The 13,963-nt window shown below is 40.2% G+C and overlaps 1 protein-coding gene across 1 annotated transcript; it reads left to right on the forward strand.

Annotated features, from left to right (window-relative positions):
* The first annotated feature begins 457 nt into the window (after window positions 1-457).
* Window positions 458-7,759, forward strand: LOC133734885 (adenine DNA glycosylase). Its single transcript, XM_062162515.1, has 7 exons — window positions 458-981; window positions 1,098-1,157; window positions 4,092-4,211; window positions 4,276-4,373; window positions 5,420-5,961; window positions 6,553-6,659; window positions 7,261-7,759. Exons 1-7 carry the CDS (start codon window positions 631-633, stop codon window positions 7,351-7,353), a joined length of 1,371 nt encoding a protein of 456 aa, XP_062018499.1. The 5' UTR covers window positions 458-630; the 3' UTR covers window positions 7,354-7,759.
* Window positions 7,760-13,963: the final 6,204 nt, after the last annotated feature.

Raw genomic sequence — 13,963 nt, forward strand, 5'->3', positions numbered from 1 at the left:
ATTAACTCACTTTTACTTAATAAATTTATAATCCAACGGTCCATATCTTAAATTAGCATTTAAAGATCATCTCTGTAAAAAATCAATCGAATCGGAAATCGTTTAATTATCTAATTGAATCAAATAAATTGACGGTTCTAACAACACTTACTGCTATTATGATGAACCGTCTATGTATTTCATATAAATGAATAATTAAAAGGTCTTCAATTTGATTGATTTTTTACAGAACTAATCTTTGTATTACATTATACAACTTGAATGGTTGGATTAGAAAATTAAAAAGTTATTATGCGTTAATCATAAGAGATGGTGAATATGCTGCTTACCCGTGAGAATTGTTCATTTGCCATAACCCATCGTTAGTTAATTACGTGTGCTTTTTTAGCTTGTCAGCCAAAGTCTCAAAAGAGAAGCAAGAAAAAATGAAAAAGAAAAGAAGAAACTAGGCATAAGGCAGCTCATCGTATCCACCCAATTTGAATTTTGATCAAGGCTCCGGACCCTCCAACACGACGGCACGACTCCCCCTTCCTCTTCTCTCACTCCACTCTCTCCTCTTTTCTCCTTCACCACTCCTCCTCCTCGCACTCCTCTTCCTATCCTACACTCCCACTCTGTCCTCAAACCATGGTAGTCAAGAAGAAGAAGAAGCAGACCGCCAATGCAGCCGTTGCCAACAGAAGGCAAACCCTAAGGCGGTGTCGATCGGCCAAGCAACCAGAATTACAAGACATCGAAGACTTGTTCAGCGAAGACGAGACCGAGAAAATCAGGGAGGCTCTGCTGAAATGGTACGGCCTCAACCGCAGAGACCTGCCTTGGAGAGAAGAAGAGGAAGACGTGGAGGTCAGAGTGTACAGGGTGTGGGTCTCGGAAGTCATGCTTCAGCAGACTAGGGTTCAGACTGTGATTCAGTACTTCAACCGTTGGATGAGCAAATGGCCCACCATTCACAGCTTAGCTCAGGCTTCTCTTGAGGTCTCTCTCTCTCTTTCTAGCTTCAGTCACATTCACATTTTGATTGAGTAACCGTGATAACTTAGGTTTGAACTTCGAAACGAAGTAGTAAATGACTCTCTCGATGTTATTTGCAGGAGGTGAATGAAATGTGGGCTGGTTTGGGATACTATCGAAGAGCACGATTTCTCTTAGAGGTGCTATCTCTGCTCAAATGCTAAAAACATGTCTTATTTGTTGTTTCCGATGTTCGTTTACACTAGTGTTTGTTAATTATATGAGGTTACGGGTAAAGAGTTTGAACTATTGAACCGACCATTTATTAGATTTGTTAGATTAATACACAGGAGGAGAAGATTGCATTTGGAATATGGTAACATGCAATTAGTTTTGTCAAATAATATCAGGTTGATAGTGCAATTGAAGTGTTAATGGAAGTTTACTTACCCTACAACAAGTGAAGAACTTAGAACCTAAGAACCTTAGAGTTTCTATCTTCTCAAGAAAGATGTGAGGCGAAATGTTGTAGGATATAAGGTGACTTCTGACTGCATGGTAATTTCACTACTGTGGTGTTATTGAGTGCTGTCCAGTTTAAAATTTTACAAAACCAAGTGCTCTTCGGTCGAATAAATACGGAAGAGAGGAGAAGTGAGAGGTTGGCAGCAGGGTTGTGTTGTGGGGTAGGTTTATGGCCCATGAAATAGTTTGGGATCCCTTTAGGAGAGGAGATCAAAGGGATGAAGAAGGCAGTTCTCTATGGGTGGTGAACTAACATCATCAAGCACCAGCAGTTGCAGACATATCACCTGTCATTATTTAGAATTCCAGCTGGAACTGCAAGGATAGAGAACCTGATGATGATTTAGTTTTATTTTTTGTACTGCGTGGATTATAGGAGTGTTAGATGGAGCAATTTGTTAGGTAGGAAAGGGATGTGGGATCACAACCCAGGGAGAGAGAGAGGGATTGGGGTTGGAAGCCTACCTTGTGGGACTAAAGCTTTTTTGGTGAAGTGGCTATCCAGTCATTAGGATAGAACATGTTTATGGTGGGAATGGTTTTGGCGGAAGACCAGCTCTTGGGGATCAAGTCGCAGCCCAGGGAAGGGCATATGAGCTGAGTGCTGCTAACTGGTGACAGGCAATGGGGGAAGAGTGACGTTTTGGGAAGACATTTGGGTGGGTGATTCTTCTTTCAAGAACTTATTTCGTTGGTTTCTGTTACTAAATCATCATAGTGCAATGGTAGCCAGAACTGCAATTAACATCTCTTATCTGGCATTTGGGGTTCGGTTTTGAAGAATTTAAATGATTAGGAGGTGGGGGAGTTGTCTTCCCTGTTAGTTTTGCTAGAAGGAGTTGGACTTTTCGATAGTAGAGCAGAGATGGGAGAAGATGGAGGTTGGAGTTGTCAGGTATTCTTGGAACTTTTTCATTAGGTTTTTGTGTGAAAATATTCCTTATCCAGAATTTTCAATAGCTGGGTCAATATGGAAGGCTGAGGCACCTCAGAAGGTTAAGCTTTTAGGTTGTGTTGCTGTGCATGACAGAGTTAACACTCGCAGTGATACAAATAAGGCAACCATGTGCAGGAAGGTGGAAAGTGCCACTCTTTGTTAAGTGAAAAACATGCTTCTTCTCAGTGGAGAAATGGTTGCAGGAGTCCTTTATGGTGCAGCATCTTGGCTGTGTTTTGGGTCAGTTGGATCGAGAGGAATAGGAAAATCTTCGGAAATCACATAGGGGTACGGTTGGAGAAGTGAGTTCATGTTTATATTTTTATCAATATAATATCTAAACTTTGCTTTCTTTTATGAAATCTAAGAAGAGCTAAGAAAGCAATGTTTTCAACATTTCTGGTTTATCATTAGAAATATAGGGTTGGGTTTGATGCATAGAAGTTTATGGTGTATGTCACCTACGCTAGAAGACAGTTTGAGTCTATAATTAAATCTGAATCACATGAATATTTCATGATGCTATTGAATTGATTTTTCTTTTGGTCAAATTCCTTGATTGAACTTTGCTTTTATTTTCTGGTAAAGGAATCAAAGTGACTCAAAGCATTACTAAATGATTGACCCCTAGGGGTCTACGGCCATAACAAGTAAGAAGACAGAGGCAGCAAATACACTCTCTAACAAGGTTTCTCATTGCTTCAGGTTTTATATTTTCTGTTTCTAGCTCAATCATATTAAACCTGAAACAAAAGAAGTTAGGTGTAATTGTAAGAGCTGCATTATGCCATCTGTAATCTGTATATGGCCACCGGGTAACTCTGGAAAATTGTTACTTTGGGCTTCTTCTCATGTGGAAGTGTCTAGTGACATCTGGAAATTGGGGTGGAATCATTGATCAGTAATTACGTCACTCTATAAAGAATCCCAGTCTGCAGAGAAGATAATAGTTAGAAATCATATCCACTTTTCAGTACTCCTCCCGTATTCAATTTGTTACCAAATATTTCTTTTTCCCAAAATCACGCTCTCAACGAATGTGAAATACGGTCGTAGGAGAAAAAGAATTGCTGCTTCATAAACAATGATCTTGAAAATCAAAATATTTTGATGTTTAATTATCTATGAACTGATTCAATGCTTTGATGAACTTTTGCCGAACTTTTATTCTAGAAAGGAACCCCTCTATTGAAGATTTAGAGAAAGATACTTAATGTCGCATACATTCATTATAAATTGTGCTCTCTACCAGTATCAATACAGGAAATGGTTTCAAGTTGTAAAAAACTTTAACGTAAAAGCAGATTCGTATTCATATTCATTGTGCTGCTCCATAATCAATAGATATAAATTGATTCAAAGTTTATAATAATCTTTTGTTACACTTTGTAGTCTACCAGTTATTTTATAAGGGTATTAAGACTTTGAGCTGCAAGTGATCTGAGTACCTTCTACGCAGGATGTTCCATCTTCATCATGTATAGTATTAGGGTGAAGGCTTTTGGACATTTGGTCAAGTGGTTGTTGTTCATAATGATCTGATGCATGTCATATTGTTATGTTAAATAAAGGTGAAGATGAAGGAAAAACAAAGTTGAACAGAAACAGCTGTTTGTTTCCTAATCCTATCAAAAAGTTTCCCTAGCTCAATCTCTTATGTTCATGTTGTTAGGGAGCTAGGAAGATTGTTGCAGAAGGAGATCAGTTTCCTAAAACAGTTTCTCAGCTACTAAAAATACCAGGAATCGGAGACTATACGGCTGGAGCGATCGCCTCAATTGCATTAAAAGAGGTAAGTGACGCCTCTGATGTTTGTTTGATCAAGAATGAGCATTTTCTAAGAATGATTATATCAGGCAGTTCCAGTGGTGGATGGAAATGTAATAAGGGTGATTGCTAGACTAAAGGCTATTTCTGCCAATCCAAAAGACTCTTTGACTGTCAAGAAATTTTGGTGAGTTTTTGTTTCTCATGGATGACTAGTTCTTTTATAACAAGATTTGAACGTAAGAGGAGTGTTCTTCTGGTGACCTGCTGATCAAGGAATTTGTGGTCAGTCATCGTTGGATCTAAATTTGACAGTGGAGAATAACACTGAAAGTAAATAAGTGAAACCCATGCGTTCTTTGGTTTATCACCTACCTTTGGATTTTGGTGTAATGGTTACTGACTACCAATTCCTTGGTCACCAGGTGATCGGAGAACACTACTCCTGTACTTAATTGATCTTCAAAGGGGAAGGAACTTCATCTGTTTTTTATTGCTGTTATTATACCCATTTTTTGTTTTTATAAATAAACTTTCTTTCTATTCATTGAAATCCTTTTCTCTGCTTAAATTATGGTTTATCCTTATCTGTGAAATTTCTTAGCCAAGCATAAATATTTTGCAGTTTGATCGATTCAGACATATATTGATGTGGATTGCATAATGGCATTCTGTATCTTTACAGCTTGTTCTAGTTGTAATACCGAACTTATTTACTTCTTCCATTTGTTATAGATATAAAGGGTAAGGAAACCTTGTATGGCCAAATATTAGATAACAGTGCCATGTATTCATTTTGGTGGCATTGTGTTTAAATTGGCTGAAAGTTACGAAAGGCTTGTGTGGTTTGGGGTGATTATCAATGTTGCTGCTGTGGTTTAAAGGTGTCTAATAACACCCTTTGGTTTGCAATATGGTCAATCTTGGTCCAAATTAAACACATTCTTCCTTTTTTCCCACAAAGTTCAGGAAGCTATCACTACTTTAAAGGGAATCAAGGAGATCTATAAAGTTAATTGCGCTGTTTTCATTACATGCACCACCGTTTTTTTGGTAAAAAATGAAGAACTGTATTTTGGACCTAGATTGACTCAAGTAACAGTTAAAAGAACAGGGGTAAAATTGATTATCAGGTCAAACCACAGGGACCATTTGTAAGTCTTGGCCTTAAAAGTTTGTCAAATGCTAACTTATGTTATCGTCACTTTTTGATTTTCATGTTTATGTGAATAGGAAACTAGCAGCCCAATTAGTTGACCCTTTCCAGCCTGGGGACTTCAATCAGGCTCTAATGGAGCTTGGTGCAACTGTATGTACGCCAACAAGTCCAAGCTGCGGCACATGTCCTGTATCTGACCAATGTTGTGCATTGTCAATATCTAGGCATGATAGTTCAGTGGTGGTTACAGATTATCCAGTTAAGGTGGTAAAGACCAAACAAAGACATGATTTCTCTGCTGTATGTGTTGTGGAAATATTGGGAGATGAGGAATCATCAAACGGACACCAAATCAACAATAAGTTTCTTCTGGTAAAAAGGCCTGATGAAGGGTTGCTTGCTGGCCTCTGGGAGTTCCCGTCTGTCTCATTGGCTGGAGAAGTTGGATTGGTTCCTAGGAGAAAGGCAATTGATCAATATTTGAATAAGTATTTCACACTTAACCCCAGAAAGACGTGTGACATAGTTTCCAGGGAACATGTGGGAGAATATGTCCATGTTTTCTCTCATATTCGACTCAAGATGTATGTGGAATCGTTGATTTTACGTGTTGAAGGTTTGATCTCCCCCTCTCTCCCCCTCTTCCTCCCCCCCCCCCCCCAAATTTTTTACTGTACGAACTACAAATAGCTGTTTCGAAAACAAACTTGCATTTTATGTATAAGTTTGGGGGAGTGAAATCCACACTCCTCATTTCACAATCCACACTCCATGTTTTTCTTTTTTAGTAACCTAAATTTCGTCTTTAGTGACTTGAATTTTGTCTCCTTATCGAAATTTCAACTAAAAAAAGAAACAAGGAGTGTAGATTGTAAAATGGAGAGTGTGGATTTCACTCCCTGTTCGGATATAGAATAAGGATATACAAACAAGAACCAGTCCCAATGAAAAGGCAGAATAAATGGGGTTGGTAAATAATACCACCCCTATACCTCCTAGTATAAGGCCCGATCCCAAAAAGACTAAAAGAAATCATGTATTTGAATATTGATTTAGTGTACTTTCTGTGCACAAAAAGAAGATAGAAAAAGAAAAACTAATTCCACTTGCCGTACACATGTAATAGCCATCACAGGAAACAAGAAGTACCCATCTTGCTTTGTGTATCTGGTATTCACATCATAGTTTGCTTTTCATTAACATGAAGGTGGGATGAATGACCTGGTTAGCAAGCAGGACAACGAAATCGTGCCTTGGAAATGTGTGGATGCCGAGATTCTTTCAAACATGGGATTGACATCTGGTGTAAGAAAGGTGATCTGATAATCCTACTGATTAAATGTTCTTGACGTTGACTAGTAAAGTAATTGCAAAGAAACAGTTTCAAATACTTTTGGTTATGCTATAGCTCTTTGTTTTGAAGGGAAGTGAATGGAGAAAAATGGTTTTTGTATTTCCTTTTAAGAAAAATCTATATTTGACTTCGATAACCCAATGCATGTGGAGTAAAAAAGTAGAACATAATTTGTGTTTTCAATCAACTGGTCCCAATAGAACATAATTTCATGAGTCATGATAATAAACCTCAATACTGCAATTCTTTTCCTTCTTTTATACATTTATTTATTTCGGATGATGATGGTTTTCCCATCTTTTGAAATCTGATTTATACTTTAAACAGTGCTTCTGTGAGAGACATTCTTGGCTTTACTTTTTGATAGTTTACACTGTCAAATATATTCCTCTAAAACTTACCCTGAAGTTGAGCACAAATTTCTAGTAGCCCAGAGCTATATAAACTTTCGGTCCATAGAAACTATTAGCAACCTATCCAATCATTATTATGAAACATCAATTACACATTATGTATTAAATATGACATGAGTTTTACCCTCTAGTTGTTATTCTGGTGCAGGTATACACTATGGTTCAAAAGTTAAAGCAAGAAAAGTCGTCTTCTGATCCTGCCTTGGACATCAAGAAGAGAAAAAGGCCTTCAATAAAGTAGTGTGTTTCCTCAACCACGACATGCTGTGATGGGCAACTGGAGGCTTAGTTTCTGACTTTCTCTGCTAAAATGCATTATAGTTTTGGCCAGCAACATGGAGATACTATCTGAGAGCGGGCAGGCCACCATAGGTTAGGCTCTTAAATCTCATTCATTTAAAAATGAGAACTTTTGAAATACTCCTTGTATACACTGCGGATCAAATCTTTATGAAAAAGGAAGAACAAGCCTCCAGTTTTTAGCAAGACACTATAGTGGTTGACTAAAAGTTTTGATTCTTAAATATACTTGCAACAGTGCATGTCATATTCTTAGGTGCTGGGGGTTCATTTCATTTACTAGATAGAACAATAGCCTGAGTCACATTTACTTGTGTGGAGCAGTTGGATTGCTCATTACAATTTTAATGACTTGTTTCAACTCTACCAATAGATCTGTTGCGGAGTAAAAAGTCGATGGAACTGTATTTGCCGTGGGGGGGGGGGGGGGTGGGTAATATTGGATGAATTTTATATATATGACTCTTGCCTCCTGGCGAAGCTTAGCTGGAAGGTCCTTAAGATATTGGTCTTCTTTGTGTGAAACTTTTTACAGCCAGGTATCTCAAGGGGATTGATTATGTGAAAGTTAAATCCATTTATTCCTCTCATCGGATAAGTATCCTTAAAGGAAACAATATCCTTGAACAGGGCGGCATGGGAGATTTTGCGATAACTGGAATAATAATCTGAGCTGAAAATGCTTCGGTTTGGATATCTGGTTTAACATTGAGTGATCTAGAAATTTATTATCATGTGAAGACACTGATGTGGAACTTTTGAGTCGCTTAACTCATTGATTTATTCACTGGCTTGCAATTTCTTCGGGATCTTATCAAGGAGGAAAGCTCTCATTCGCTGAAGTTGTCCCAGACTGCTCAAGTTTTGGTATGTTTAAGTCACACTGATGGCCTGAGCTAGTAAATTTCTATTTCAAGTTTCAGACAAGAACACCTGCTCTTTCTACTTGCACCAAATTTTGCTTGTCCGCAAATCATGATTCTAATTTTCAATCCCCATCCACGAAAATATAAGTTTAGCGTTGTAAATTAAAGAAAAGTAACAATAATAAGTTGAATTCACACTCTATGTTTCATTTTATAGTCTCTTAGCATCACATATTTACAATTCACACTACAAAAGAACAAAACTTAAGATACTAAAAAAAGAAATATGAAGTGTGGATTTCACTCTCCTAATTTGCTTGACATTGTGAGTGCCCATCTAGTTCAACGACAGTCTGTAAGGAATATTTTCTTTGGGTTTCAGAGCATACTTACATCATCCGTATCACAAAAAAGGATATTTTAGGAGCACTTTAACGTGTCCTCATCCTAGGAAGAAAATCCATTTCCTCTCACCTCACACGATAAATATAGAATTTCACCTTCCAAAACAAGTACATTGTCTACTTTGACACCAAAACTCTGTCAAAATCTTCAGTCGTATTGAGTTGAGTGTTGGAAGGTTTTAGGTCGATATCACTCGGCCTTCTTTGTTAGAAAGTAGAGCACAATTAGCACAATTAGCTGTCAACATTCAACACATTCATTCTGTATCATCACAATTAATTCTATATAATTAGGCATTAATAGGCCACGAATAGTTTTCCCTTTTGTATCCTAGAATCAAGCTGTATCTTTGTATATATGGTATACAGATCAATACAACAATCATCACTTCCTGAAAATCTGTTTCTGTTGTTTTTCATGGTATTAGAGCAGGACGCATAATCCTGACTCTTCTCTAGTCTTTTCAACATCAAATTCACAAAGCCATAATCACAATGGCTGGTGATAACGTTCCACCATCACCATCCAATCCCAGCAAATCAGATAATTCAAAATCTGATGTCTCAAATCCATTCTTCACTCATCATTCAGACCACCCTGGATTGGTCCTAGTCTCCAAGCCTTTGAATGGAGACAACTACACAGGTTGGAAGAGGGCTATGACATTGGCTCTCAATTCTAAAAACAAGCTCGGGTTTGTGAATGGTTCAATCAAAGCTCCATCAGCCGAAGCTGACCCAGAAGGATATGCTACTTGGTCAAGATGCAACGACATGGTCCATTCATGGATTGTTAACACAGTAAGTTCTGAAATTGCTGACAGTATCATCTACTATCCTACAGCCCATGAAGTATGGGAAGATTTATGTGAGCGTTTTTCACAAGGCAATGCACCTCGCATATTTGAAATTCAGCGAGATATCGCTTCACTCAGGCAAGAACAACAATCAGTTTCAGCATATTACACGAAATTAAAAAGTTTATGGGATGAATTGGCGTCTTATTCAGAAGCACCACAAGGAACACAGGCAGATCAACAAAAGCTCATGCAATTCTTGATGGGACTCAATGAGACTTACAGTGCAACCCGTGGTCAAATCCTCTTGATGAATCCCATTCCAAGTGTCAGACAAGCATATGCTGTCGTTGCACAAGAAGAAAAGCAGCGTTTCATTGTGTCTTCACATGCTGCAGCAGAGCCCAGTTCGAACGCCGCCGCCATGGCTGTTCGGAGCGGTGGCCGGCCAAACCATACTGGCTACAGAGGAGGTCGTGGTGACCGACCAACTTTTCAGACCGGTCGGAATGCGGAACGCAGCTTCACCACGCGTTTTGGTTCCAGTCGAGGAAGGGGAAGGCCGCATTGCACCTATTGTGGTGATCCAGGACATTGGGTCCAAACCTGTTTTCACTTGATTGGTTTTCCTCCGGGTCATCCCAAGGCAAAGCAAGGATCTGGAAATTTTCCCAAGCAGAACACTGCTGCAAACCAGGTTACTGCAACGGGCATAGTAGAAGAGGAGAATGGGTCAGCAATTACTTTATCTGAGGCCCAATTTAAAAATTTTTTAGCTGCACTCCAACAAGCCCAAAAGCCCAATCCAAATACTGGCTCGAGTTCCAAAGCAAATGCAGTAACGCAGCCAGGTTTGTCTACAGTCGCTTCCCGCAATTGGATAATTGATAGCGGCGCGACCGATCATATTACTTCGTCCTCTAAATTGTTGAATACAAATAAAAATTGTGCATTACCGCCTGTTTTGCTACCTAGTGGAGAAAAAGTGCATATTGAGGCCACAGGTTCTTTGCCTCTGAGTACCATATATTATTTACATGATGTGCTGTTTGTGCCAAAGTTTAAGGTTGATTTAATGTCGGTTAGCCGTTTGACAAGAGGTCTGAATTGTTCAGTGACGTTCTATCCTTATTGGTGTGTTTTGCAGGATCTGGCTACGAAGAGGACGATTGGTTTGGGTAAAGAACGTGATGGGCTATACTATTTGGTGGCACTAGCGACGGAGACAACCAGTCCTTCCAGATCATCTTGCAACCTCACCATTTCCCCTACCAATCTTTGGCATAATCGCTTGGGCCATGTTTCCTCTCCATGTTTAAGTCACATAGCAAAGAATTTCCTACATTTTTCCATTCAGCCAAATAATGCTTGTTATGTTTGTCCCTTGGCTAAGCAGAGTCGATTACCTTTCAGTCATAGTTCTATTTCTTCTAAAAGACCTTTTGAAATAATTCATTGTGATATTTGGGGTCGTTATCGACACCCATCTCTTTCTGGTGCTTTTTATTTCCTTACTATTGTGGATGACTTCACCAGATTTACTTGGGTTTTCTTAATGCAGCACAAAGCTGAAACACAACCACTTTTGAAACATTTCTTTGCTCACATTCTCACTCAATTTGACTCTCGTATTCAAACTTTTAGAAGTGTAGTGAATTTATTTCACTTCGCTCGTTTTTTCAAGATCATGGCGTTGTCTTCCAACATTCTTGTGTTTACACGCCTCAACAAAATGGGGTTGTGGAGCGCAAGCATCGTCATATTCTACAAGTGGCTCGTGCTTTAAAATTTCAAGCTCACCTCCCTTCACAATTCTGGGGGGAGTGTGTCCTCACAGCCGTCCATATAATCAATCGCTTGCCCTCGACCATCCTTTCTTACAAAACTCCATTTGAGCTTCTTTACTCAAAATCGCCTTCTTTTTCTCATCTTCGAGTTTTTGGTTGCTTAGCTTATGCAACTAATGTGCACCCTACTCATAAATTTGACACCCGAGCAATTCCTTCCATTTTCATTGGTTACCCGGTCGGTCAAAAAGCCTTCAAATTGTTTAACTTATCGACTAAGAAAATTTTTACCAGTCGAGATGTTAGATTTCATGAAGATGTGTTTCCTTATGCCTCCATTCAGCCCACTCTTCCTTCTGCCCCGTTGGCCCATGACCCAGGCCCAATTCCACTTCTCTCTAACTCTTTTTTTGACTCATCTTTTGACTCCCAGATGCCTCCCACGACTGATTCTTCTTCTCAGCCATCCCCAGAGACGCGACCTTCTCAGCCGCTCCCAGACCCACGATCTTGTTCGCTACCGCCTCCACCTCCGCCTCCACCAGTCCGGCCCCCTGTCACCCTTCGCCGGTATTCCCGTCGGCCCAAACCGCATGCTCCACCGCCGCTCGTGCCTCCTCTGTCGTCCTTCCCTCTTCCTACCCCTCCGTCGTCCCCGGTGCCAGGCTGGTCACCATCCCCTCCATCTCCCCCTTCTCCTCCTCCCTCGTCTCCACCTGTGGCTGTTCCCAACCCGCTTGCTCCTCCAGCCCCGCCACTGTCCCGTCGCTCCACTCGCTCCACTGCGCCACAGGCCCGGTTCGCCGATTTCGAGTTCTACAAGCCTCAATCCAATCTTTGCACTTCCCAATCGTCCTCCTTCTCGCCAGGTCCGACCAGAGGTACTCGCTATCCGTTGGAAAATTTTGTCTCTTATCATCGCTACACTCCTGCATACTCCTCTTTTGTTGCTCAGATTAGTGCAGTCCGTGAACCGAATTCCTATTCTGAGGCGGCTGCTGTCCCCGAATGGCAGGATGCCATGAGAGCCGAGTTGGAGGCCTTGCAGGCCAACGGTACATGGACCCTCACCACGCTGCCCCCTGGGAAGTCCCCGATTGGTTATCGATGGGTTTACAAAGTCAAGCTTAAGTCTGATGGTTCCATTGAACGATACAAGGCCCGGTTGGTAGCCAAGGGCTTCACGCAGTTGGCAGGTATTGACTATCAGGACACCTTTTCTCCTATTGCTAAAATTGTTACAGTCCGTTGTCTACTTGCATTGGCTGCGTCCCGTGGCTGGTCCCTTTCTCAACTCGATGTCAACAATGCCTTCCTCCATGGCAATCTGGATGAAGAGATTTATATGTCTCCACCGCCAGGGCTCCGGAGACAGGGGGAGGAGCATTTGGTTTGTCGGTTGCATAAATCCTTGTACGGTCTAAAACAAGCTTCAAGGCAGTGGTTTTCTAGATTTTCAGAAGTTATTCGGTTTGCTGGTTTTGTGCAATCTAGAGCGGACTACTCACTTTTTACCAGAAGGCAAGGCAAGTCTTTTACTGTCTTATTGATATATGTTGATGACATATTAATTACTGGCAATGATCCTGTGAGTATAGCTGATGTCAAGAATTTTTTGCATAAAACATTCCGTTTGAAAGATCTTGGCTGCGTAAAGTATTTTATTGGCATTGAGGTTTCTGCATCCAAGAGAGGAATTTTTATTTGTCAGCGCAAGTATGCGTTAGAAATTATAAAAGATGCAGGATTATTGGGCGCTGCCCCTGTTGATACACCCATGGAACGTGGTTTAAAGTTGTCAGATAAGACTGAGTTACTCAAAGATCCAGAGAAGTATAGGCGTTTGGTTGTAAGATTGATCTATCTCACAGTGTCAAGGCCAGATATTACTTATCCTGTTCATATATTAAGCAGGTTTATGCATCAGCCTCGAAAAGGCCATTGGGAGGCAGCTTTGCGAGTGGTACGCTACCTCAAGTCAGCTCCTGGTCAAGGCTTGTTCTTTTCCTCAAATAGTGATCTTCGGCTACGAGCTTTTTGTGACTCAGATTGGGCCGGGTGTCCACTTACAAGAAGGTCTACTACAGGGTATTGTGTGTTCATAGGACCTTCTTTAATCTCATGGAGGTCGAAACGTCAGAAAACAGTCTCTCTTTCTTCAGCTGAAGCAGAGTATCGTGCTATGACAGGAGCTTGTTGTGAGTTGACTTGGCTACGTTATTTACTTCAAGACTTGGGGATTTTACACCAGGAAACGACATTGCTTTATTGTGACAACAAGGCTGCTTTACATATAGCAGCAAATCCAGTGTTTCATGAACGTACAAGACATATAGAGATGGATTGTCACTATATCAGGGATAAGATCCAAGATGGTTCAGTGGAGACACGGTTTGTGAGTTCTGGAAATCAATTGGCTGATGTTCTGACTAAAGCTCTTGGCAAGGAAGACTTCATGTTTATGATTCGCAAGTTGGGCGTGCAAGATATCCACTCTCCAACTTGAGGGGGAGTGTTAGAAAGTTGAGCACAATTAGCACAATTAGCTGTCAACATTCAACACATTCATTTTGTATCATCACAATTAATTCTATATAATTAGGCATTAATAGGCCACGAATAGTTTTCCCTTTTGTATCCTAGAATCAAGCTGTATCTTTGTATATATGGTATACAGATCAATACAACAATCATCAC

This window comes from Rosa rugosa, chromosome 2, assembly GCF_958449725.1.
Source record: "Rosa rugosa chromosome 2, drRosRugo1.1, whole genome shotgun sequence".
NCBI lineage: Eukaryota > Viridiplantae > Streptophyta > Magnoliopsida > Rosales > Rosaceae > Rosa > Rosa rugosa.

Coding starts and splice junctions, on each gene's coding strand:
- LOC133734885 (XM_062162515.1), top strand. CDS start 631: ATGGTAGTCAAGAAGAAGAAGAAGCAGACCGCCAATGCAGCCGTTGCC. Junction 5,962..6,552: donor GTTGATTTTACGTGTTGAAG/GTTTGATCTCCC, acceptor ATTAACATGAAG/GTGGGATGAATGACCTGGTT. Junction 6,660..7,260: donor TGACATCTGGTGTAAGAAAG/GTGATCTGATAA, acceptor ATTCTGGTGCAG/GTATACACTATGGTTCAAAA.